The sequence below is a fragment of the Calypte anna genome, chromosome 19 (assembly GCF_003957555.1).
Source record: "Calypte anna isolate BGI_N300 chromosome 19, bCalAnn1_v1.p, whole genome shotgun sequence".
NCBI lineage: Eukaryota > Metazoa > Chordata > Aves > Apodiformes > Trochilidae > Calypte > Calypte anna.
In genome coordinates this window covers 8,255,634-8,281,899 of record NC_044264.1, presented here as the reverse complement: position 1 = coordinate 8,281,899, position 26,266 = coordinate 8,255,634, and the positions used below count along the sequence as shown (strand labels likewise).

The 26,266-nt window shown below is 41.6% G+C and overlaps 1 protein-coding gene across 8 annotated transcripts; it reads left to right on the top strand.

The window, feature by feature from the left end:
• The first annotated feature begins 419 nt into the window (after positions 1 to 419).
• TRIM37 (tripartite motif containing 37) lies at positions 420 to 26,266 on the top strand. Of its 8 annotated transcripts, none has more exons than XM_030462219.1 (25): positions 420 to 649; positions 2,275 to 2,376; positions 3,535 to 3,575; positions 3,981 to 4,097; positions 5,294 to 5,381; positions 6,289 to 6,411; positions 7,982 to 8,105; positions 8,689 to 8,756; positions 8,863 to 8,987; positions 10,102 to 10,152; positions 10,593 to 10,674; positions 12,209 to 12,285; positions 12,776 to 12,955; positions 13,633 to 13,747; positions 13,957 to 14,169; positions 14,508 to 14,644; positions 15,359 to 15,456; positions 16,774 to 16,974; positions 19,006 to 19,317; positions 20,213 to 20,341; positions 20,857 to 21,043; positions 21,686 to 21,804; positions 23,384 to 23,536; positions 24,285 to 24,369; positions 24,760 to 26,266. In XM_030462219.1, the coding sequence occupies exons 1-25, from the start codon at positions 629 to 631 to the stop codon at positions 24,761 to 24,763; spliced, it is 2,952 nt and encodes a 983-aa protein (XP_030318079.1). In that variant the 5' UTR covers positions 420 to 628; the 3' UTR covers positions 24,764 to 26,266. The 8 variants fall into 8 exon arrangements, with proteins under 8 accessions (XP_030318079.1, XP_030318081.1, XP_030318077.1 ...); XM_030462221.1 differs by having other exon boundaries at positions 444 to 649; positions 23,423 to 23,536; positions 24,757 to 25,654; XM_030462217.1 differs by having other exon boundaries at positions 445 to 649; positions 23,384 to 23,548.

Sequence of the window (26,266 nt, the reverse complement as noted above, 5' to 3'; positions counted from 1 at the left end):
CCCTGCAGCTGGATTTTATTTAGCGCTGCCTTTCTCGCCTCTACTCCCGAAATCTGTCAGCAGCACAGAGTTAACACCGAGTTCGAACCTTTTTGCCTCGGAGCCCAACAGTCGCAAATTCGGCTGAGAAAGCAGCAGCTTCTCTCGCACTATTTGCGCTGGGCGGCAGCGAGGTTGCCCGCGGTGGGAGCTTCCCCCTCAGCTGCCGTCCCTACACTCTGGGACCGCCTTAACCCTTCGGAACCGGGCTGACAACCCGCGGTTCCCCTCAGCCGTAACCGAACCGGGCTGACAACCCGCGGCTCCCCTCAGCCGTAACCGAACCGCGCCGAACCGCTCCACCCCCCGAACCTGAGGCGGCGGCGGAGCTGGGCGGGAGTCAGTGCGCGTGCGCAGCGCGGTGCGGCGGTTAGACCCCTCCCCCACCCCTCCCTCATCGCCTCAGCGGCCGCAGGGCGGGATCAGGCAGGGAGGAGCCGCCCCGCTCCCCGCCAACATGGACGGGGCCGGGGCGCAACCTCCTCCCGGTAGCTTCTAAACCTTCCGCCGCGGTTTGGCGGTTGAGTCGCGGTAAGGAGAAGGAGGGGGAAGTTTTATCCCCCCGCCTCTCCCAGAGGGAGCCGCCGCCATGGACGAGCAGAGCGTGGAGGTGAGCGGCCGTTGGGCTCGCGCTGCCTGAGGGAGGCGGGAAGGGCGGTGAGGGGGCAGCGCTGCCTCCCCGGGCGCGCATCCCCTCAGGCCGCGGGGGGGAATGGGGGGGGGGAGCGGCTGCAGCTTCTCCTCCGCGGGGGATGGCGATCCGTGGGGCCGGGCTCCCTGAGGGGAATCGGGAGCGGGGCGTCCTGAGGTGTTTACGGGTGAGGGGAATGCTGGCGGGTGGCGCCGGGGCCGCAGGAGCCTCGGCAGGTGCCCCTCCTTCCTCTGAGGGGAAAGAGGCCAAGTGGCACCGAGCTATGGGCGGAAAACAGATTGCAGCTCTGCGGTGGGCAGGGATGCGCACAGCAGGGAGCTTGGCTCGTTTGTGCGCTGAGGAGCTGGGTAGAGAGGAAACAGGATGTAAAGAGGTGGTATTTCTGGGTGGCACGCAGTTATTTTTCGTAGTCAGGGTTAGGAAATTAATTGGCGGATCATCAGAGGTGGCTGTTCTGGAGGTGGATGGAAGACTGGCTCTGACAGAACCCATCTTGGCCTGCCTGAAGGCACAGTTCTCTGTGCTGTCTGGCTGTAACCTGCACAGCTTGCTCCCATTGCTCTGGTCCGTATTAATAGCAGCCAAACAGCAGAGGAATTTAAAAGATATCGTGTGATAGTTTCCTATGTAAATGTATGTTTTGCATTTGAATGGTTTCAAACCGTTAAAGAAGACACGAATGTTTGGGAAATAATGTGGTATCTGTAAATGGGCTGTACGCCTCATTTTTGTGCTGTTGTGTATGATCTCAACTCTTTGGAGAAAAAGAATTAGTCTGTTTCAGGAATCTTTCAAAGTTTCATAGGTAAAGCCAGAAAGGGGTCTAAGTCCTGTACAATACAGACTGTAAAACTCCTTTACCAGTGAAAAATCTATCAACATGGAAAGAAAACATCACTTGGCATTTTCAAAACACCATTCTCATTTTGGGAATCGAGAGACATGGCAACCCATTATAGAAGGAAAATGGTTCTCTCTTCAAATGGGAATAGTAAAAAAATAAATTGTTAAATTCCATTTTTATTGTCCAGGGTTGCCTAAATGAGGTATGAGAGTGCAGAAATTGATGAGTTAATTAATGGTTGATCTTAAAAGAACTTAAGTCTTATAAAAGTGGAAAAAAGTGCACCAGCCAGTTCAACCCCTCTTGTTAGCATTCATGTAATGCACACATGTACCTAACAGCTTTTGGAATTCATTTAGTGCTGATACATTGGAACTCAGTGGTTCAGAATCTGCAGTTACAGCACAGTTTCTCCTGCTCAGTCTCATCTGAACACAAACAAATCATATTTTGGCTACAGAAAGGCCCACTCTAAAGAGATAAGCCAAGCAAATAAACTGTTCCTTGAAGAAGAATAATAGTGTTATACAGTGGGTGCTAAGGGTTGATTTAGTGTAGAAGAAGGTGAGGAAAAGGGCTGTGGCGTTTAACTTAATGCATCTAGGAATGAATTACTATTTGTAGCTGTTTGGAATGGGTCTGCATTGATGAAACCTGGCCCTCTGCCTGGAAAATAAATGTATCTCTGATATGTTTGAAGTGTGTGGTTTAACAAGAGTGATAAATCTACCCCTTGCAGAGCATTGCTGAAGTATTCCGATGTTTTATTTGTATGGAGAAATTGCGTGATGCACGTCTGTGTCCTCATTGTTCCAAGCTCTGCTGTTTCAGTTGTATTCGGGTGAGTTTGCTTATTCATAGTTTATTCTTGCAAATATATGGACTTTAAAACTGCTGATCTGATGAACATATTCATGCTTCTTTCTTGCCCCTTCCCTTGGAGTTCCAAGGATTTTTTTTCTTGCTCCGTGCTATTTATTTTTTCCTTCAAAATCTTTTCTAACTCCCTGAGGAAAAACAAGGCAGGACTGCATTCAGTATTGCTAATTATAGGCACTATCTGGAATAATTGCTTTTAAGAAACGGGCATATAATGATCCCTTCTTTAGCATCTATTGGGAGTCAGCAATGCCTCTAAGGAAGACAGGAATCAAATCCATGCATCTGTCAGCATGGAACACTAGAACGTCATAGCATCACCTCGTGTCATCTTGGAGGTGTTTTAAAATGCTCACTAAATTAGAATGATAAAATCTTCCTCAAGGGAATCTGGTACAGCAGCATGTGAAGTACCTCAGGATGTGTTAGTGTAGTGGGAGAGGGTTCAGCTGAGGTTTTCAGACCTCAGCAGTATTTCCAGAAATTGGAACATTGATCATTCACTTTGAAAGCTGTGACAAGAAGTGTAGGTGAAGGATTTGCATTGCATATTAAGAATGTTGGGTGACATATTGTTGCTGGGTGGTGAGAAATTATTCATGAGTCTTTAAATGTAGTAGCAAGCTGACAAATACAAGCCCTTCAACTGCTGAGCTTTTTACACTTAGAAGTTGTAGTGGGCAGATGAAGTTCTTTCCTCAGCTGCTTGTCTTTGGAGCTTTCTGGAAGAGAAACATTAAAAGGGTCCTTGTGGATTTGATCACTGAACTGCAGGTATCTAACTTGCATATGAATAGCTCAAGCGAGTGAAATAAGTTACCTTAGAGAATAATAATTTAGACTCTGACAAATATGATTGCTGTATCTTTTGCTTTCTTTTGCTGAATGTGCCCTTTAGTCTATGAGATCTTGCACCAGGTGTGTGCTTTCTGATGGAATATTTTTACTTCAAAATTCCCTGTATAATTTTCACTGAAGTGACTTTGATGTCTAAAGAAAAGTGGTTACTGTGTTACTGAGACCATAGTAAAAAGAAGTAGCTCACAATTAATGATAGGAATGCTTGCTTGCAGTTCTGGTTGTACAGTTTTAAAAAATGCTTTTCCTTTTTCCTTCCTAGCGCTGGCTGACTGAACAAAGAGCTCAGTGCCCTCATTGCAGGTAAGGTATTTTTAATATCAGCAATGAATTATCAGGAGTTGGTTGTACTGCAGTGGGGATAGTTGAAAGATGGGAGTAATTGAAGGAGCAGTAAGAAATGAAATTATTTGCCCAGCATTATCCAGGAGCTTATCAAAAAATCTGGAAATAGTTCTTGGGTTCACCACATCGCTATTCTGTGTCGTTGTGGGGTGATTTGCTGTGCTTCCTTCCAGCCCCCAAATTAGTAAATTGACTTAAAACAACGATTTCCTTTATTTGTTTATTTTTTTCCCCTCAAGTAACTAGTACAGCTTCAACATTGTTTTCTGGTAGTGTAGAAATTATGAACTGAATTATTTTCAATGTTATTTTGTAGCTCCTGGAGCTGAGTTCTTGCTCTAACTCTAGCAATGTTTCTTGCAGAGCCCCACTGCAGCTACGAGAGCTGGTGAACTGTCGTTGGGCAGAAGAGGTCACCCAACAGCTCGACACACTTCAGCTCTGCAACCTCACAAAGCATGAAGAAAATGAAAAAGACAAGTAAATGGAGTCTTCTTCACATAAAATGTTTTGTTGTTTGCCTTAGATGAGACAACTTTTAATTTCAGCTCATTATTCAAATCAGGGAGCAAAGTGATAACTATTACTTAAAAGCTGAATTTATTCAGTTCTTGCTAACTAAAAGTTGGGTGTTCATTTGTCATACTTAATAGAACAAGAAAGTATTTGCCTAGAAAACTACTATTTCTAGTTTGACTCAATATAGTTAAAATGAAAGATGTGGGAAACATCAAGAGTAGTGATACTTAAGGCTTTTAGCCCTTCACAACCATACATCTGAAATAAATCTCTCAATGGTTTGCTTATTCAGCAGTCCAGTTAAAACTGTGAGTGCTGAGCTACTATCTTGGCACACAAAAGCAGAGAAGCTGGTCTGAGAAGATGTCTTTCCCTTGTGAAAATATAATTAATAAACCCAGTTTGGGATCAAAGAAAATACATAAACTCCCTCGGAGAGCACTACTCTTGCTCTATCTGTCATGTTACTGCTGTGCCTTCTTCCTTGTCTTTGGAGCCTCTTGTATATTCTCATCCTAGGAGCAGCTGTCAGTACTTTCCCAGCAGGCTTTCCTGCTGAGATGTTTTCCAATCACCAATGCTGTTGTGTTTTAAGAAGTATTCTGGAGATTTGGAAGAGAAAAGTGTGAGAAGAAAAATTGAAAAATGGACAGGGACTAATTGTGTGCTCTATACCTGCCCCTTTCCTAAGTTTCTGAATCCTAATGGACCAGGAAGGGAGATGGTGTATTTTAGGTCTAACCTGGTCTGTGCTCTGTTTCTTGGTTGAAACTGTGAAATTGTAAGAAATGGCAAAGATCAGCTTGTCCAAAAAGAACCATTGTTCTGAGGTTACTTTATGTTGCATGTGGTTAGGATTTAAATAATGTGATGTATGAACTTTGAGAATTTTGAGCTTTATTCACTGGATAGAAATCAAATTTTAGTAATGTACTTCCTCTCTCATCTCCATGAAGTACTTTCTGAGAGAATACTAAGAGCAGCATCAATTTCACAAAAGTTTTTTACTGACTGTAAGTATTTTTCTTGCAAAACTATGCTGATATTTTGTGCATTAAGTATAGGCTAGCAAAACAAGTTAAAATGCTAAAGTGTTTGCAGAACATTCATAGCTATTTTCCCTCAATGATATGTGTATTTTTTTGTTGTTGTTCTAGGTGTGAAAATCACCATGAAAAGCTCAGTGTTTTCTGCTGGACCTGTAAGAAGTGCATCTGCCACCAGTGTGCACTTTGGGGAGGAATGGTAAGAAGAGGCTTGGTATACACGTGGTCCATTACGAGATGCTGCAAGCAGTATATTTGACAGCAGTTTGAAGAAATACAAGAGCTGTGAAACTTTTTTTTTTAATTGACTTGCTGTGCAAACACTGTAGTTGTATCTGTGTTCATAATTTAATGTGAATGCTGGTTGTGAAAGGTGATGCCTTTGCTTAAAATTAGAATCATAGAATCATAGAACTGGCTGGGTTGGAAGGGACCTCAGAGATCATCAAGTCCAACCCTTGATCCACTGTTGCGGTTGCTAGACCATGGCACTGAGTGTCACATCCAGTCTCTTTTTAAGTATCTCCAGGGATGGAGAATCCACTACTTCCCTGGGCAGCCCATTCCAATGCTTGATCACTCTCTCCGTAGAGAAGCAAATTGAATATTTGCTGAAATGAGGTCAGAGTTACCTTCCTTGGTATAAACTTCATGATGTGTTGGTGCTGAGAATTTTAAGCACAAGAAGAAGGCTTTTAAAGAGAATATAGATAACACTTGGAACATTGTGCTGCCTTTGTTTGGGAAGGGTGGTTTAATAATAATAATAATAGAAATAACCTTTCTGTCGTTATTTGATTTGTGTGAGAACTGCACAGTGAATGAAGCAGTTTATTTTTGGAGGTCTGCTGAGCCTCCAAATAACTCTTGACAGGAAGCTTTGATGGTATGAAAGCCAAATGCATGACTTGTGAAAGGAAGTGAAAGACACTCTTCCTACGTACAATCTGCTTTGGAACTTTTCCAAAAGGAGTGATACTGTAGGAGGCTTTCTTCCCCTTTCTTTCTTCAGTTTAATAGCAGTGGAATAATGTTAAAATGGGATGCTCTGTTATTCATTCCCTCCCCCTTTTTCTTTTTTTTTTTTTCCTTTCTTTTTTTACTAGCACGGAGGACACACTTTTAAGCCACTGGCAGAAATCTATGAGCAACACGTCACAAAAGTAAATGAAGAAGTGGCAAAGCTGAGGAGAAGACTCATGGAACTTATCAGTTTGGTGCAAGAAGTGGTAAGAAATTAATCCAAGATAGGAAATTTTCCTGTAGAATGCCATTAAAGGAGAACTGTGAAGTGGGCAATGGAGATGATACAACACCATTTCATACACTCAGGATGTTTTCAGTACCTGTTCAGAAGCTGTTGCTTCTGTGCAGGTAATCAGGTTGTCCCACAGAGAGGCATTTTCACTTTTTAATTACACTCTTTTTATACGATGTAAGAAGAGAAACACATTCTCAGCACTGCTTTTTGCCAGACAGGAGAAGATGCAGGTTAGGTAATGGGGAATTTTTTTTTTTTTTTTTGGTCTATGCTATTTAAAATGAAGACTGTGGTTATTTGAAAAGTGTATTTTTGTCAACACTTCCATAAGTGTGAGCTGCCATACTAAACAAGTAAAAAAAATGCTTTTTTCTTATAGAGATTATTTCCCTTTGATAAAAAGCTACAAGTATGTTTGAACCTACAGCATGGGCTTACATAGGTGTAAATTTTGCCTGCCCCCTTTTCCTGCTCTGAGGGTAAATGTGTCAGACATCCAAATATTGACATGTTCAGCTTTGTCAGTTTCAGTCTGAATTCCAATAACTCAGTCACTTCTGTTCTGGGCAGGACTGTTCTTGTGTTCTGCTGCATGCTGTTACTGTTATTGTCTTTGTGCAAAGAAATTAATTAAAAGAAAAAAGATCTCCATACATTTTTTGTCTTTGCTGTTATTCAGGTATTTTTTTACTCCATGCAGTGGTAGGTTAGCTCTGCTTCAGCTCAGATGTGATGTTACATTTAAAAACTGAAAGTTTTTGTAAATGTTGTGAGGATTGTGGCCTCAGCTACTAGGCAGAAGGGTGCAACTTTTATCAAATCACTCTTGTTACTAAGAAGGTAACTTTGCTGTTACAGGGGAGAAACTGGCAGTTTGTGTTTACAGATTTTGGTACTGGTGAATCCCCAAATCTGTACTGAGAAAATGCTTCAGCTTTACTGTTAACCTTTGGTCTCCCACCAGAGGGCATGCTTAAGTATTCAGTAAAAGTCAAAGAACATTTTCAGCTGAGAGCAGGAATAGCCTGTAATACAGCTCATCTAAAAACACATCCTGTTTTCTTATTCTAAACGTGTAAGCTTCAGTGAAAAAACTGGATTGGGGATTGTTTTTTTCCCCACCTATTAAAATAGGGTTGGAGAGGAATCTTGGGAGGCCCAGGTATTTCTGGGACCCAGGAGAGTGGAGTTGCCATATAAATGAGTAAAACATGCAAAAGTGTGAAGGCTTTGGTGCTTTTCTTTTGGTGCTTTTCTTTTGGTGCTTTTCTTTTTGGTGCTTTCTTTTGGTGCTTTCTTTTGGTGCTTTCTTTTGGTGCTTTTCTTTTTGGTGCTTTTCTTTTTGGTGCTTTTCTTTTTGGTGCTTTTCTTTTTGGTGCTTTTCTTTTTGGTGCTTTTCTTTTTGGTGCTTTTCTTTTTGGTGCTTTTCTTTTTGGTGCTTTTCTTTTTGGTGCTTTTCTTTTTGGTGCTTTTCTTTTTGGTGCTTTCTTTTTGGTGCTTTCTTTTTGGTGCATGTTTTTTCCTGACCCCTCTTTCAGGAGAGGAACGTGGAGGCCGTGAGGAGCGCCAAGGATGAGCGAGTCCGGGAAATCAGGAATGCAGTGGAGATGATGATTGCCCGGTTAGACACTCAGCTGAAGAACAAGCTTATAACACTAATGGGTAGGCTATGAGTAGCAACAATGTATTAACAATATCTAAATACACTGAGAAACTTTTTTGGCCATTGCACACTTCGTTGTGTTATACAAGTTAAGTGCTGACAGAAAACTTTAACAAAAAGCTTTGTTCTTAGATTATGTAGTTACTGTGTTACAGTGCTAAGTTGTTAGGTGTAACCTGGTTATGTTTAGATAGAAACTTCTTTATTACCACTTGGAGAACATTTCCACCTCATTGGAATATGTGTAGTACCTTGCACCTAAAAGGTACTGGATGGTACTTTTTTTTTTCTCCCCAAAAAGCACCCCAGAACAACAAATTGCCATTTCTGGGACACAGAATATTTCATTACTGTCTTAACCTCAAGTGAGTTCTTCACTACAGCTCTAATTAAAAGCGTAGGCTTGCTTTTAAAATGTTTTCCCGGTCAACCTTGGTATATTTAGAAATCCTTTATCTTAGTAGGTTCTGGAACAGCTTCCAGTTAAAAAAAAAAAAATTAAAAAGCCCTCCCTTTCTTAATATCCAGTGAGAGTGTCTTTTTTTTTTTTTTTTCTTTAAATGTGTTCTTTTCTTTAAACAGGTCAAAAGACATCACTTACTCAAGAAACTGAACTTCTGGAATCCCTGCTTCAAGAAGTAGAACATCAGGTGATTATGAAAATGGCTGAAATGTGTTACATAGACCCCTCCTCAGTCAACCTGGTTTCTACTAATGACACAAGGATTTTTTTTTCTTCCTTTTCCCCCCCTACAGTTACGATCCTGCAGTAAGAGTGAGTTGATATCCAAAAGCTCAGAGATCCTGATGATGTTCCAGCAGGTTCATCGGAAGCCTATGGCCTCATTTGTCACTACTCCTGTCCCCCCAGACTTCACAAGGTAAATGTTACATTTCCTTTCTGTTGTAGCTTGAACTTGAAAGCCATTTTATAAAGGTTTGTTTTGCTTGTTGAAAACTATTTGAAGTGTCTTAGAGGAGAGTAGCTCTTTCCCATTTTACTATACCTACTGTGTGCAAAGGGGAGTCATACTCCTAAGCTGCATGAGGAGCTGAAAATATAAACTGCTTAACTTACTCCTCTTAGTAACCTGTGCTGCAAGTAGGCTTTTCTGTTCCAGCACAGCTTATTTTATGTCTGTAGTCCCTGCTGGGGACTCAGGACAGAGGGTTCCAGCTGACATTTTTTTCTCTTCTACACACGTAGTTTACTGATTTGTCCTTTTTCTCTCATTATTGAGTTGTTCAGTATATAATTGCAGGGCTCTCATGAGATGCCTCTGTAGGTCACCTTAATTCAGAATATATGGTCAAAATCAGTTTAGCATAATTACTCATAAAGAGAATGCTGCTAGTGCTGGCTTCTGAGGAAATCTGTGGAGAGTTCAGGCTATGTGGCTGAAAAGCAACTAAAAAAAAAAAAGAAAAAGCAGGAGAAGTTTTAAAGGAATTCCTCAATTTTGTGTTTCCTAGCAAAAATCAGTTTGGTTTGCTTTTAAATGAAAGCTAAAAGTTTTTTCCTGACATCTTTTCTGAAAGGAATAATTAAATGCTTTTCTGAGGAGAGTTTAAATATGAACATTGATCTTGTTCAAATGGCAGTGAGGTATCTCCTGCTCTGAAACTCGAATAATTAGAGTTTTGTTCTTTCAGCTGTACAATAGTTTCATCCTTTCTAGAACAACTAAAGAGTCTTGCATTAAAAATTCATTATATTTAGAGATTACCCATCACAGGTAAAGGGTAAATACTTTTGGTTACACTTCCCTTTGTGGCATATTTGTTTTATTGTGTGGTATCACATGGAAAGGTACTGGGAAGAAGGCTTATGATTGGAATCTTGGGAAGCACTGAAGTAACCCAGTGTAGTCCTAGTGAATTTCAGTAGTTCTAGTGACCTAAATCACTTAAATGCTTTTGAAGATTCCAAAAATTGGGTTTTTTAATGTCATGTTATTCAACTTTAATAAATTTATTTCCTCTTCCCCTCCTCAGTGAATTGGTTCCAGCCTATGACTCAACTACCTTTGTCTTGGAAAACTTCAGGTAAGAATGTATCTTAAATTACTGTAAATATTGGGAAGCTTTTTCTGTTTCTTCTGTACATGAGTAGAATTCTTTAAAACATGGAGTAATCTCTCAATATGCATAGTATCCAGATAAAAATTAAGCTAAAAGAATTCAATAAAAAAATCTATTTTTTATGAGATTAAAAATGAGCCCTGCTAAACTGCTGGTGAAAAAGATTTTCCATTATAAATGCAGACTACTCATTTTCCAAAATGATTGGATAACTTTGCAAGAAACACAAATATTTGCCTGAACACAACATTTTGCATGGGCTGCATCTGCTGCCACTTGCTCTGTGCAGCATGAAGGATGGCTCTAGAGTGTAAGAGTGCAAGTGCTTCTGCAGCTTTCTGTTTCATGGAGGTTTTTGCTTTGTCCCAACTGCAAATGTTTTTTTTCTCCTCCTTTCTCAACAGTACGTTGCGTCAGCGAGCTGATCCTGTCTACAGCCCACCTCTTCAAGTGTCAGGACTCTGCTGGAGGTTAAAAGTTTATCCAGTGAGTTACATTTTCAACTAGAGTTGTTATCAATTAGAGTTGTTATCCCATCCAAAACACCAATACCAATTAGTCTCTTCTTGAGTTGTCTATAAAGAGCTGAATGAAGAGAATGTAATAAGGTTGTAGAGTTATCACCACCCATTAGAGTGTCACCCATTAGAGTGTCACCACCCCTCTCTGCCTCCAGATATTCAGCCTGAACATTCTCACTCTAGTTAATCTGGTTAATTTAAAAGCAATAAAAGGTGGGTTTTACCAGTATGCCATAGGAACTTTAATAGATATTTTTACCCTTTTTATCTGAGTGGCTTTTGCAGATGTTTCTTGCAGAACTGAGGTGTAGAATAACTTGCCATGTGTATGACCAATGCTTATTTGGGAAACTGGGAGGACAAAATATTAGGGGAATCTGTTGAATTTTGCATCCAGTTCTCAGCTGCTGCCATTAAAACCTGGCCTTTCAGTGGCCTGAATATTCAGATTTCTGAAGCAATATATGGGTGTTGGAATACAACAATATAAGCAATATATTGCTTATTGCAATACAACAAGGTGGGATCTTTTTTCAGCTTGGTCAGTGCTTCCAAGAAGCTCTGGCTGCTACTACAGCTGTGCTGGGAGAAATGTGTTTAGTGCTGGAGTGCAAGTTTTGTTCCCTAGTGACTGACATGACATCTTCAGAGAACTGGGTTAATCTCTTAAGCCCACATATCCACAGGATTGTGTTCTTGCAGTTCAGAGGTGGACCCTTGCATAGTTTTCATAGTGTAAATTCAGGACTGGCTACCTCAGGTGGGCTGTCAGAAAGCACTGAAAGTATATTTTTTTTAATGGTAAGTTGAAATGTTTCTTCAACCTAGAGGATTCAAGTTGAGCCATTCTTCCTCCTGGGTTAAGGTGAGTGTGATGGAGGTTTTGCCATATTTTTTTCTTGTTTCCTGGTGATTCTAATATTGTTTCTCACTGGCCTAACTTTTTCATGTTGCATGGGGTTTTTTTCCTAAAGAAATTGCTTCCTTTTTGAAAGATTCAGTAAGTTTGAAACACAGCTGTATGTAAAATATTTTGGAACTAATGTTTAACCTGACCTGTTTTCACGTTGGGAATTTGATAAAATTGAGCTGTAATAAACTGCCAAGTAGATTTTGTGAGCTTCTCACTGCTTTTCCTATATATTAGAGAAATGTTGACACGTTGACAAGTTTGTCTATTTGTTCTTCCACTTAATTGAACACCTCAGATGTTGAGAGTAATTAAAGCCCTTGTTTTGAGATTGATATCAGATACTAATACTAGACTGTATGTGCTGCCAATTGCAAAATCCATGTTGATTCAAGTTACAGGTAGAGTTCTAGGTCACTGGAGACTAAAAACTAAAAGTGTAGCATACAAAATAGAGTACTGCTCCAAATTCTGTAGTGATTGAAGCTGTTTTCAAAACTTCAGGGGTGTATTGCTGAGTTCTGTTTTGTTATTCTGGATTTTACTTTCTTTTAAATTCCATTTATCTCTCAATTTTATTTCTTTCAAGGATGGAAATGGAGTAGTAAGGGGCTACTACCTGTCTGTGTTCTTGGAGCTCTCCGCTGGATTGCCAGAGACATCCAAGTAAGCAAACCTGTAGTAAGAGCAGCTGATTTTCATTGGCAAAGCACCTGAAGAGGTTTGTAGAGAATTCCCTCAGGTTCTATAGTGTTGCTAGGGACTGATGCAGAGCCCTTCTAAAAAGAATAGTGGGACTTCTGTTGTCCATTGACAGAGCTCTGTTGTCCATTGAGCTCTGAATGGTGCCTTAAGATAATATTTTAAAGTTAATACTCAGTGGCTTTCTCCAGATAAAAAGCAAACTGGCTAAACAACTGATAAGAGTATCTGTCTCCTAGCATTTGATCCTACAGCTGGTTTACTACTCCCTATTACTACTTTCTTCCCCCTTGTACTGTTTATAGTGAACATGCAGTAAAATTTTAAGACTGACCCATCTCTTCACCTGGGCATGCGAGCTTCCTGGGAAGTGCAGTTCTGTTCCATTTGCCACATTCAACAATTCTGACATCTTTTTTTGGGTTATTAATCCCTGCCATCTTCCCTTGTGCAGGTATGAGTACCGTGTAGAAATGGTTCACCAATCCACCAACGATTCCACCAAAAACATCATTCGAGAGTTTGCCTCTGATTTTGAAGTTGGGGAGTGCTGGGGCTACAACAGATTCTTCCGTTTGGACTTGCTGGCCAACGAGGGCTATTTAAACAGGCAAAATGACACTGTCATCCTCAGGTAAGAGAGACAACCCAGTGGGGCTCCTTTCTGCTGTTGTTTCACTGGGGAGCACGCCTACGGCTGAAATAGGAGATAATTAAGTAGTTGAGTTTAAAATAATTGTGACATGTTTTGTCATAAGTGGATTTCATTGTTATAGGCTTTGAAGAAGAAAATGTGCTGAAGGGAGCTGTGGAAAGTTTAAGTACATCTGTCTCTTGGTGAAGGAGCTATGTTGACATTAATAAGCCTGGGTTGGAGATGTGTAGCTAACTGAATTAAAGGAACAGTGTGTTTCCTCCCTTCCTGTAGAAACAGTTACAGTGAGCATAGGAAAACTTCAGGAATGAAGTCTGTAACATAAGAGAACTAATTCTGGCAATGGAAATTTTCATGTTGTGCCAAAATCTAGAAGCTTTACCTGCCTACTTCAGATATTCTCTGTATAGTCCTGCTCTCCCTCCTCTGAAATGCTTTTTGATGTTTAATTAAGTTCTGTTGGTTTGTAAAGGTTATTTGCCTCTCCTAGTTACTGTTGCCCTTCAGTGCATTCATGATACTGAGTGCAGAAGTGCATCTTGTCTTTAAATTCATCACTACATTTTGGGTTGTCTGGTGTTCCTATGCAGGGCTTTTCAGATTTGGGGGAAAACAAAACAGCACAACAAAACTTTTTTTCAACTGTTGTTCTGAAGGTTCCAGGTCCGTTCCCCAACCTTTTTCCAGAAGTGTCGAGATCAGCACTGGTACATTGCTCAACTGGAAGCAGCTCAGACAAGTTATATCCAACAAATAAATAACCTTAAAGAAGTAAGTGGAGTGTAAAATCACCTTTTACTGACCAGTAATTGCCCATTTTAGGTTAAAAAGACATTTTTGACAGTTTGAGTTGTTTTGGTAGTTTGATAGTCACATGATTAAAGCAGTATATATGCAGGTCAATAAACTTACATGACGTGGTGGTGATGCTTCAGTGTCATCTTCTGTCTGTACTGATGTGAATCCTTCTCACATTCCAGAGGCTTGCAATTGAGCTGTCCCGGACTCAGAAATCCCGAGGCATTTCCCCTCCAGACACTCATCTCAGTCCCCAGAATGAGGATGGGTCTGAAACCAGATCCAAGAAATCTGGACAAAGCACTGAAGTGCTGCTTGAGAATGTTGCTGCTCCAGGATTGGTGCGAGATAGCAAGGAAGAGGAGGAGGAGAAGATCCAGCAAGAAGACTTGAATGTAGGAATTGTCTTTTTTTGCCTCTTTGTGTTTTAAGATAGTAGTAGAAACATAGGTCATCTTCTGAACTGTAAATTATTCTCTATGTGAAAGAGCAGCAAGATGACACTAGAGAGATGTTCCAGAACAGAGCTAATAGATCCCACCATAAAAAACTTTCCAAGTTGCAGCTTAAAAAATCCAACTTGTAGTTTTTATTGTGTTTTGAGACCCTCCTAAGTCTTGCATGATGGTGTGACACTCTGGGGGAGAGAGTTTCTGTTCATGCTTTTGGCAAATGCATCAAACTGCAGCTCAAGTGTTTCTGTTTGTAAAGACTTGTTCTGGTTTCCCTGTAGCATGAGCTCTCTGATGGTGACCTGGATATAGATCTTGCTGGAGAAGATGAGGTGAACCACCTTGATGGAAGCAGCTCTTCAGCTAGCTCAACAGCAACCAGTAACACAGAAGAAAATGATATTGATGAGGAGACTATGTAAGTAACTTCAGATGCTTTTCAGTACCTTATGTACCAGGGTAATCAATCATCCTAATTCCAGTGATTGATTTAAGAACTGATTAATCTGCTTTATCACAGTTCTTACGTGGGGGGGATTGCAGTGCAATGTGAGGAGTGCTCCTTTACTGAAAGCAACATGAACTGATGGAGTTAACACTAAACATGGGATTTTCCATCAGCTGGTTGCTAGCTTTCCAATGTCTTAATTTATTTTAGTGATGTATTTTGTCTTTGACAAGTGATAGTCTGTGAAGGTTCTTTCCCAAAACACTATAAAGAAATCTGTTTATACACTGTAAGAGAAGAGAGGTTTGGTATTAGGATGTGTTACAGTAGTAGGAGAGTGATAATAATACAGAGTTACTTTTGTTGGAGTCTCTCAGCTTCCTGGCTGAAATACTAATGTCAAATCCTGGAATCTTTAATAAAACATGAGGATGTGTTGTAACACATACAAATATAGAAATCTGCAGGATCAGATTTTACACTCTGGATAACTATGGCACTTTAGGACTCTTGGTTAGTGAATCAGTCATTTAATTAACATACTTTGATATATCCAGTTTGTGTAGTTTGGAGTGCAGAAAGTACTATTCACAGTGCTTCAAAGTGTGTGCTGTAACATCTACTGAGAGCTGAAAGAACCTAATGATTGCTTTCTCCTTTTTTCTACCCTGATCATCTCCAAAGGTCTGGAGAAAATGATGTGGAATACAGCAGTAATATGGAGTTGGAAGAAGGAGACCTCATGGAGGATGCAGCAGCTGCTGCTACTTCTGGAGCATCAGGTATGAAAAACAGCTTCAGAATTCCCACATACCTGAAACACTGCTGGATTCCTTCCCCTGTTCTTCTTGGAAGCAGCACCAAGCTGTGTGTTCTGCAGGCATTTCTATTTTTGGAAATGCTGCATCATGTGGTTTGCACCAATTATTGCAGTGAAGCAGAAGCATTTTGTTGGCTCAATTTTTTTTTTTTAAGAGGAAATATAAATGTGTTTGTTTAAAAATTATACATAAGGTTGGAGGGAGGCTTTCCTGCCTCTTAGAAACCCTTTCTATGCCAACCCAAAGTAGACTGCCAAGCAGTTTCTGCTGCTGGCTCTGTGGCCTCTAAATTCATGACACGTTCAGTTAGGTTTTAGTGCACTGTAAAACCTGAAGTACATGGAGAGAATGAAGTAGAGAATCCTTACAAGTCAAGCAGAAATATATTTTAAATGCCAAGGCCCTCTGCTGCCTAGAGGTGATTGTAGCCTAAATAAACCATAGGTTAATAAGATTCTGAAAGAAATATAACTGTTTAATATATATATATTTATTTATGGTAAATCAATCAGAACTGGCATTCACTGCAAGTGAATGTGCTGCTGTGGAAGTCTGCTAGGGCTTGATAGTTTCTTAACTGTCCTGCTCTTAGGTGCTGCTTAAAAACTTCTTGACAGTTCCTCATAAGCTGGGAAGCTGTGGGAGCCCTTAGAGATGGAGCTCAGTGGCTGTAGAGAGAGCATTTAGGAGCTTTTAGAAAGTAATTTTTGACAGCACTTGCAAGAGCTGACAGTCTCTTCACTTGAACTTCTTGCATTTACTTCCTTGTAGTGTTTTCCAGTCTGTCAGTGGTGTTGGGAGTTCTATTAAACTGGAATTTTAATCTCTCAGCTCTATTTTCTCTGAAGTCTCACTTCAAGTTTCGAGTGCCTTGGCCACTGTGTGATGAGACCATTGTAACACAGAGCAGAACTCAGCTGAAGATCCCCACCTTATCCCCAAGAAGTTTATGTACATTTCTTCACAATAAATGCTCTTTGCATTGATTTGTTTACCACTCTATTAAGAGGTTCACATAAAAGATACAAAGTCCAATCCTTTTTTTTTTTTCCTTTTTTTTTTCCCCCCCCATCTGGTGCTTTTTGGTTTAGACTTTTTGTTACAAGTATATCTGATTGCTTTCAGAATCCATAAAATAATGCTGATGTCTTGTTGAATTTCTTAAAACTGTTTTCATTCCTGATCTGATTGTTGAACTTGACCTTTTTGTTTTTCCAGGGCATTATGCCTCACCTGTGTCATGTCTATGCCCACTCTTTTCCTGTACCCTTTCCTCAGGTTCTAGCCATGGCTATACCAGTGCAAGTGGAAGATCTTCAAGGCGGGGAGGAAGTGCCCTGGGCTCAACAGCCAGTAGCAGTTTACTAGATATAGATCCCTTGATTTTAATCCACTTGTTGGACCTAAAAGACAGAAATAGTATGGAAAACCTTTGGGGCCTTCAGCCACGACCACCTTCATCTCTTCTGCAGAACAGAGGTAACTGTACATTTCAGATGATTTCATTCCAAACTTGTCAGTGTCTTGAGAATGCAGTCACAGAGTTAGAAGCAAGTTTGAGGAGAGGAGAGGGAAAAGAGGGTCACAGGCATTCTTCACTGATGGCTCAATTTCCACAGCCTCATCTCTGCTCATCAGGGTGCTCCATCCAGTGCATTCTTTGTCTTGAGAACCCTGGATGACTCAACTCAAACCAGAAGTGTGCATCAAGGAGGGTCTCTCATCTTGTCTTTGGGGAGATGACAGGCTGACTGGTTTGTGTAGCAACACTGCAGAGCACAGCTCATGCAGGTTCTTTGACTACAACTGTGGGAGATGAGTGAAAGGCCCCTTTGTAGGAGGGGTTAGCACTGAAAAACAAAACAACACGAAACCTCTATCTGCTGAGGGAGCAGTTACACCTCTCACATCACACAGGCTGTACACTTGGCTGAGAGCACCAGGAACACAGTGGTTTGTAATGAGAGAAGAAATCCTGGAATTTAATTCTATATGAAAAAGGCATTCAAAACACACCTGGAAAATATGTGTTGTGGTAAGGTTGGAAAAGCACATGTAAGCACTTGTGGAAGAAAAATAAAAATGTCAGCAGGAAAATATAGTGATGATAAATAAATAATTGAAGACTTGTGAGAGTACTTGTGGCTCAGTTAGGACCCTTCAGCCAAAACTAGCAATTAACTTCAATCACAGCAAAAGCAAGATGTCTGGCAGTTCTGGCAACCCTGGCTGCTACTGAAGGTTGCTCATTTGTCTTGTTTTGTTAGTGAAGAATTAAAATGAAATCAAACTGTATTTATCATGATTAATACTTGTTTGGACCTAGCTGGTCCACTACTGTGCAACATCTTAGGTCAACCATTTGGTGACTTAATATAACAGAAGAGAAATAATGGTCTTTTTGTTACAAATAAATGCTTGGGTTTGCTACAACAATGACATTGGTGTTACTGAATCTAAATCTAAAAGCTACCTTAACCAATTTGTTCTTTTGTGAGTAGCTTTTTTGACTGTAGTCACTTAAACAGTCAGATGAATTTTCAGCTCAACCTAATCCATATTTCCAAAAATGGAAGTAACTTCCATAAGTGTGAAAAGGGGAGGGATCTTGTGAACTGTCAGTCTCAGCTGTGGTTTGCCTGGAAAAAGTCGTAGACAAAAGGACCTGAAGAGAGGACATCCCACTTGGTGCTGTACTCCTTGTGAAGGTGATGATGCTCTCCTCTTGTGTTGAATGGCTCCCTGGTCAGCCCTAGCTGCTGGCTACCCAGCTGAAATTGCCTGTTTTGCTGAAGTTACCTGTTTTGCTGAGGTTCCCTTAAGGTTTGACTGCCAACTAAGAGAAGGCTGCTGTTACATTTGGAGCTTGCCCAACTTCACCTCCTAAGGTGAAGGTTTCTTAGAGCCACGTGGCTTTCCAGTTAGGAACAGCTGAATCTGCAGTGAATCACATAGAGATTTCATAAGGCTCTGAATAGACATCAGAGTTGATCTAATTCTGGCTGAGCAGCATGGAGGCTTACTCAGGTATTAGCTCCTTGACCTGATCTGGTGTTAGATACTTAAGGGAATTCCTTCCCTATTTTCAGATTTATTGGAGTTCTCCATGTTAACATGAAATGGAGGGATGAGAATCTTTTACAAGCACTTGTTTTTTTATAAAATTAGTTATTAATTGGCAGGCAGGCTTGTGAACTCAAGCTTGCCTGGCAATAGGGAGTAGTAGTTCAGTCATCTCCAGAATTCTTGTAGTAGTAATGGGAGCTTTGCCTCTCCTGGTGAGCAACCTTTGGGACCTTCTTGCCCAGCAGCCAGAGAGTGAAAATCTGCTCCTGGTATCTGTGCACTGCTTGCGCCCTCGGTATCATGGTGCCATACCAGTCCAGAAGGATTTCTCTATCCCTCATTTTCATAGCAGGACAAAAGGTAGAATTCTTAATAGCTGTCTGGTTTTATCTGAGAAGAGTTTTGCTCACCTGTTGTGTTCTTCCATCTTTCCCTTGGGAAAAGCATCATCCTATTCCCTGAAGGATCGGGAGCAGCGCAGGCACCAGGCAATGTGGCGTGTGCCACCCGACCTGAAGATGCTGAAAAGACTGAAAACTCAGATGGCTGAAGTTAGAAGCAAGATGTCTGATGTGAAAAACCAACTCTCAGAAGTGAGAAGCAGCAATGCTGGCTCCTCTGATGGACAGCCTAGCTTCTTCTCCATTGAGCAAGGTGCTTTAGCTGCCTGTGGAACAGAAAGCTGCAGCAAGCTGCAAGAAATAGGAATGGAACTACTGACAAAGTCTTCTGTTACCAGTTGTTACATAAGGAATTGTAAGTGCCTAGGAGAGAAAAGGGGGGATTTAAATGTCATTTTTACAAGTGTGAGTTGTTTGGGTGGTTTATATATCCAGGCACCTGGAAGTAGGCTTTTTCTTGTTGATCATACTCAAGTTCAGCCCTGAGAATCCAGAAATGTAAAACCCACACTGCCTGTGAGTATGTCAATGTTGGTGAAGCTGACTTCAGCTCCTTTTGGTACAAGCACCTAAACTTTTGCTCCCCAGCCTGTAACATACCTGTTGCAGTGAGAATGTTCTGGAATTAAATTGAGCTGATCCTGGCTGAAGGTCATGTCTTGGCTGCTGCTCTGCATCTGGCCCGTCTGTGAACTTGAGGATGTCTCATGATGCTTGACAGTGAACAAAATTTAGAAATTCCAGACTTGCTGTGCTTTAATAACTTGAAGTCTTGAAAATTCAAGTAAACCAGGTTTCTCTTTGGAGAGACTTTGCCTTTGTTTCAAAGAGGTCCCTGTGTATCAGTCTCTGTTCAGGTGCTGACAGAGTCCTTCTGGCAGCACTGGTAAGCCAGTGTGGCATCTTTTGAATACCAGCAGGCAGGCTGTGCAAGTGCTTTGTTGCTTATGATCCTGAATAAAAGCACTTGTTAATCCTCTTTCACTTCCCTGTTGCCTGATAGAAATGATTTTCCAGTCTGCTGGCTTTTGATTCAAGTTATTGCTTGAATTTTGGAGCCAAGATGGGCAAGAAATATAAACAGGAGTTGAAATAACAACTGAATAGCAGAAGGTGTTTTGTACAGGTTTGGGAGCTAATGATCAATGAGATTGATATGAAGCTTAACTTCATTTAAAACAAGCATGAAACCAGAATAATGCAGCAGTTTAACTCAACTACTTGACACATCTTTAAATACTTTTTTGCAGCTGCAAGTAAGAAGAGCAATGCACCCAAACCCCTTCGCTCAGGAGCAGCTGGCAGCCTGTCCTTACGCCGAGCCATGGACTGTGGGGACACCAATCTTCGTTTAAAAGGGGACAGTCAGGCTGCTGAAGGTAAACAAGTCATGGGATGCATTGTACAGAGGCTTTTTAATAAGTCTTTAACTTGGCAACTGAAATTTCCTTGAAACTGAACTGGATCTTTTCTCAGTTAAGGTCAGTGTAGGTGTGCAGTGAGAAACAGTGCCACACCCTTGGCTTATCAGAACATAAATACCTGTCACAGGTTACTTCTGGTCTCTCTGAAGATGTTTCAGGAGCTAAATTTGGTAGTGAAAATCATAGATTAAAAGTACTGACCTGGGCTTCAGTTGTGATCTGAATTCAAGGGAATTCAAGAAAACTCTGGAGACACGTGATGAAAGAATTATGTGATATTGTTGCCCTTCATTAAGGATAATAATGAAAGAAAATACATAACACCAGAATTGGTATTTTACCCCTCTCATAATTTTATGAGTGAGGATGAGGGAATGTTTGGAACCAAAGTGGTGCTGTAAAACAACTGGATGTTCAGCTTTTTGAAGTAGGGCTGGATGTGCTTAGAGTTTCTCTCCCTCTTTTCTCAGGTGGAGTAGGGAATTCCAAGCTGAGCAGTCGACACCACTCAGCCAGGCCCCTGGCTAACAGCAACGTTTCTGAGGCACTGCCCAAGCCAGAGGAAAGACCTTGTGAAGGTTCAGATGGTGATGTGGGAGTTTCTGGCTTAAATGGCTTAGCTGCTGTAGAGAAGACCAGAAAAGTTGGAGCTCTAGGGTGAGGGTTTTAGCCTTTTTTCCTCTTGTTATCTCCTCCCCCACTTTCCCTTGATCTAGAAAGAAAAAACCCAATCTACTCAAACCAGGTGCTTGTAGCATGGAAGAGAAATTACTTTGAAGTTTTCTTGGGTGCTGCTCTTCCCTCTGGTTATCAATTTTTGGTCTTATAACTAGGTTACAAGTTATCTTTTTTATTTATTTTTGTTTTATTTTGATGTGGATGTAGTCTGACACCTTGATTTGAAATGCAAGCTTAGTCTTTTCCCACTGTTCCTTGCAAAATATCCTCTAACTGAAATTTATCACTTCTGATTTCACATTTAAGATAATTTTTTTCACTCTGACTCTTCTTTTTAGCAGTTTCATAACAATTTCCTGTTGGCTAATTAAGAGCAATGGAGTGCTCAGGTTATTTTTTTCTAATTAGCAAGAGTCACCATTTTAAAAAAATATTCATTATAAACTTTTCCAAGCCTATTTCTGTAAGACTATTTTTCTCAATCAATCCAAGCTGGAAGTTTAAGTAGGTATGCAAGAGAAAAGAGAATTAAACAATGAGTAAAAGTAGATGTGACACTAAAAGATTTTATTTCCACAATATCTAACATGAGCTTTTGTATTTCTCCTCAATTCTTTTAAGATCAAATTCTAAAGGATGTCGTACAGAAGGAGCACAGCCAGGTGGTCTGGAAAACAGCTCTGAAACTGGTGAACTGCAGGGTGTTCTTTCTGAAGGGGCTTCTGGAGGGCCAGAAGAAGGTAAATTGGATGTTGTAGAGGATAAATGCAGTGTGACAACACTCCAGTCTGTGATGATCCATTTCTGTAACAGAAATAGCTTGAAGGGGAAAGAAGAAGAGGGAAAAAAACCCTACAGTCTGTTCTCCTGGCTATTAAACTTTGCTGTAGCATTATTAAGCTGTAGTAGAAATCTGAATGAGAAGAGAACATCTCTGTGTCACTGCTGTCTGTGAGAAACAGTGGTGCTAGGGGGCAGCAGGAAGGTGAAGACCCAGCTTCTCTGGACTGCTGGTTGCTTTTTGTACCTCTTGACAGATATCCAGGTCTTAGCTTTGGTGCTGAGTTGCATGGCCTTGAAAACAATTAAAAGTAGCCCCTGTCCTTGGCTTGTAAGTCTGCTGCCTTCAGGGACAAACCACACCAGTAACAACCACACATCCACACAAGAATCTCTCCAGCATTTCAGTCGTGTTGGGTGTTGTGGTACGTAAGCCAGTTTCCTTAGAGACGTGGAGGAAACTTTCCCCCCCTCCCTTCCTGCATCCTTTCCATGCTGGAAAAAAATCTTATTGCCTTTTTTTTCTTTTGCAAGTCCACGTAGAAGAGTTTTTCTTATCTTGCTAAAACTCTCCTGCCTTCCACCCCTGCACTAATTTGAATTTCAATGACTGAATTGTAGCGCAAAGCCTATATTAAGGTGCCAGCATCCATCTCTATCTGCAGTGTGCAATATTGTGTAGGAGTTGGCATTTACAGAAGGTCTCTCAGTGACAAAACTGAATTTCTGCTCTTAGTCACTGCAGCGTGATCATGATGCCTTCCTGCAGCTCTCCTGTTATAGCAGAGAGCCTAAAAGGAAAATGTTTGAAAAACTGGAATACTTCATTGTTAAAAACCCCAGGAAACAAATATTACTTTTTTTTTCCCCTTTCTGAATAAAAAAAAATAACCCTAAAGTTGGCACCTCACTTAACTACTTGCTTTTTCTTAGCAATGAGTATCAGTTCTTAAGAAATAAAAGAATAAACCCTTTTTGTCACCTATAAAACTGTACAAAAGGGAGAATTTTATTGTCAAAACAAAAGAAGCCACATTTATTATCAGCAGCCCTGGTTCTTTTTTTGTAGGGAAAGCTGGGTTTTGTGTGTGAGACTTGAATAGAGTGTTGCTGCTTGAAGGATCTGGGAGGTACATCTGCTCCACGGGTCATGCTACCTCTTACCTGTTAAAAAAGCTCTTTTATTTTCTGTCCTAATTGCCCAAGCAGCTGGCAGGGGAGTGCAGCTCAGACAGGAAGGAGCTGTGGACACCTGAATCTGCACTCAGCTGGTGACATGTTGGAACTGCTCCACTTGAGCTAAGCTGCACAGCAAAATGAGGCTGTTCTCAAAACCAGTACCTGCTGTTCTGTCAAATTCTTTAGTGCTTTGGTAAATATATTTCTCTGAACACACTCCTTCTCTCTTGTTCTCCTGACTTTTCTTGGTATTTGTTACTGGTAACTCTTAGGTGTGAATAAGTTGAATGCTCCAGCTACACAGCTCTTACTGCCATCATTTTTGCCTCGTGGGGTTTTTCTTTGGGTTTGTTTTTTCAGCCGGGGTATGTCAGAAGCATGTCCTTCATCTCCTACCAGGGATGAGCAGCGACAGTGACATTGAATGTGACACAGAAAACGAAGAGCAGGAGGATGCCACTTCTGTCTCAGAGAGATTTAACAATGCCTTCTCTGTCCCATCCTCGAGTGAAGGTAGAACTGACTGTAAGCCCACCTTCCCACAACCTCCTGTGTGCTTGCTGTGATCCAGCTGGTAGTGCTCTGGGGATATTAAGGCTCAAGGAAGTGCCAGTAAGATCTGGAACCCTTCTCTTGGAATCCTAATTAAAACAGGAGAGGGGAATTCTTCCTGGCCTTGAGAAGTCAGTTTAGGTGAAGCCTCACAGGGAAGGGTTGGAAAACCCATAGCTCTGGTTCTCCTGAATTAGAACTCCCTGTGGCTGGCACTGCCAGGCAGGCAGCTTCAGGGAGGTAACCACTGCCCTAATCATGGACTAGCATCTTAATTGGCAGGAGTGTGCTTTGAGCACTTGACTGTAGTTTCAAATATTCATCTCGAATTTCCTTGAAAATCTTGAACCTTAAAAGCTGAGGTGACAACTGGGGCAAGGTGAAGTTGAGATCTTGGCCTGAGTAGGCGTCCTGCAAGGTGTGAGCAGCACAGCCCAGCAGCTCAGCTCAGTAAGTGGAGTTTGCTGTCTGCAGCAGGCACCAAAACCTTACAGCTCATCAGAAAAGTCAAAACATAACTCGCATCTCTGCTTGACTTGAAGATATCTTAAATTTAACACCCTGTGGCAGTCTTAACCCTGTGTCAAGCACATCATGTGCTGGTATAAGAGATGAAGTTCAGTGTGGGGGCCCTGAGGTGGTGGAACAGTAACTTGCTGTGTTGTGATTGCTCATCTGGTAAAGGTTACTGGGGTTTGTTTGTTTCCAGCCTTGGAGCGGTGCTCAGCGTTCACAGAGGGTGATCAAGTGGGTCCTGATGATCTCAGCTTTGTGACTGGAGAAGACAGCACCAGGTAATGGGAACTGTTGGCCTTAGCTGGGCTGTGAGGTGGCTTGTAGCCCTGAGGATGCACATTCCCTGTGCTGCTCTGGGATCAGAGGCAGTGTCCATCTTACTGGGAGCTGACAGGTGGGGCTTGGTGAGATGGGGTCACCAGGAGACCAGCAGCAGAGAGGTGGGCTCTGGGTCTGCTGCTGTGGCTGCCCAGCACCATGCAGGTCCTGCCTTTCAAAGCAGCCTATAGAAGTTACCCCATGCCAAGGCAAAGCTGTTTGGACCCTTCTGTAGTCATCAGTAGAGACCCCTGCTTAGATTGAAGTGCTTGGTGTAAATTGTTGACTCACAGTTGTATTTGCTTGAAGCAAACGAGGGTTCCAATGGAAGCTGATTTTCTTTGGAGCAGGTAGAGGATGGGCTTGGGGCCTGAAGACCTGCTGGCTTGTGTCCCTGGGAAGAGGTGGTGCATTTATTCCCAAGGCTGGTGTTGGTGGTTGTGTGAACACTCCATTCTGTCAACTACCCTCATGTGGTTCTTCTGCAGTTGTCTTAAACCTGTTACTGGGGCCAAGTGACCTTTGAAAGCTTTACACTGAAGGTTGCATTCCTGCTGGCTCTGCCAGCTTCAGATGCTCTGATTAAAAACAAAAATTGCCCAAAAGGTGCTGGAGCCCCCATTTTAGGATGTGTGTCCTGTTGTATCACTGGGAGAGCTGCAAATGTGTCAATGGCCTCATTTTAAACGGGATGGACTGGTCGTGCCTCTGCTGAGCCCCACAGATGCTGTGGATTGAGAGCTGGGGGTGAGTAGCTGGCACTGCAGTTGTTTTTTTCCTCACTGGACCAACCCATCACATTGCCAAACTCTTTGCCACTGTGTGTTGCATTTTTGAGCTGCTAAACTACTTGTGAAGCTACGAGGAGAGCTGAATACCTGGCTAGTGACAAAGCATGAGTAGCTGTGAGCAGTAGTTGTCCTTGTCTCAGCTGGCTGTACTGATGTTTGTTTCTGTGAGAATGTCCCACAGTGGAAGTGCTGTACAACTCATAGTTTAAACCTGTTTGCACTTTGTTAATAAAATGAATGTTGAACTCTGGTGTGAAGTTCCAGATGTTTTTGTGTAACTAAGGCTAGAAGCAGTCTGAGCAGCACCTGCTACCAGGCTGGGCTTGCTCCTTAGTGCTGAGTGGCTGTAACAGCTGATGGCTTAGTGAGGAGCTTTTTGCTGCCCTACACCTGTCACTCTTTTCCTGAATTCTGCAGTGAATTGTGCTTAATTCTGTGTGGCCTTTTTAAACCTGTGGTAGCTTTAAATGCTTAAATCTCCTCTGCTCAAACAGGAACTGAGGAGGATCCACAGCTTCTGCCCCATCCTCTGGTTCTTCACTTCTCAGCTGGAGGAGAGAGGTGCAGCTCAGAGCTGTGTGCTCTGGTAGTGTGTGTTTACTGTTGTGCAGGGCTGCATGTTGATTATCATGCACAGCTCAATTAGCAGTAATCATGGAGCTCTGCCTCTTCAACTCTCACAGATGCTTTACTCTTAATAGGAGGCCCAAGCTGAAGAAAATGATGTTGATTAGGCACAGCAGCTCTTCAGGAGCTGGTGTCCAGCCTGTGCAGGGCCCAACACTGAGCCATACCATCATGCTTTGCTCACCTTATGAAGAACTTGTTAAAAACCTCATGTATATAAATAAGAAGCAGGCTTGGGAGACTTATTTATCTAAATTAACTTATGTTGTGCCCCAAAAGCCCCTTCCCAGGTCCTGAGTAACCACATGGGCTCACAGTGCTGAACAGTGTCATTTGCTGTTACACACAATGCAAAGGAAATGGACTTTCACCCCAGTAAAGAGACTTAATTCAGATGTTTGCTGGTTTTGTGAGCTTTTAAATAAACAGACTATCTGAA

Coding starts and splice junctions, on each gene's coding strand:
- TRIM37 (XM_030462216.1), top strand. CDS start 629: ATGGACGAGCAGAGCGTGGAG. Junction 3,576..3,980: donor GCTCAGTGCCCTCATTGCAG/GTAAGGTATTTT, acceptor TGTTTCTTGCAG/AGCCCCACTGCAGCTACGAG. Junction 14,645..15,358: donor GATATTGATGAGGAGACTAT/GTAAGTAACTTC, acceptor TCATCTCCAAAG/GTCTGGAGAAAATGATGTGG.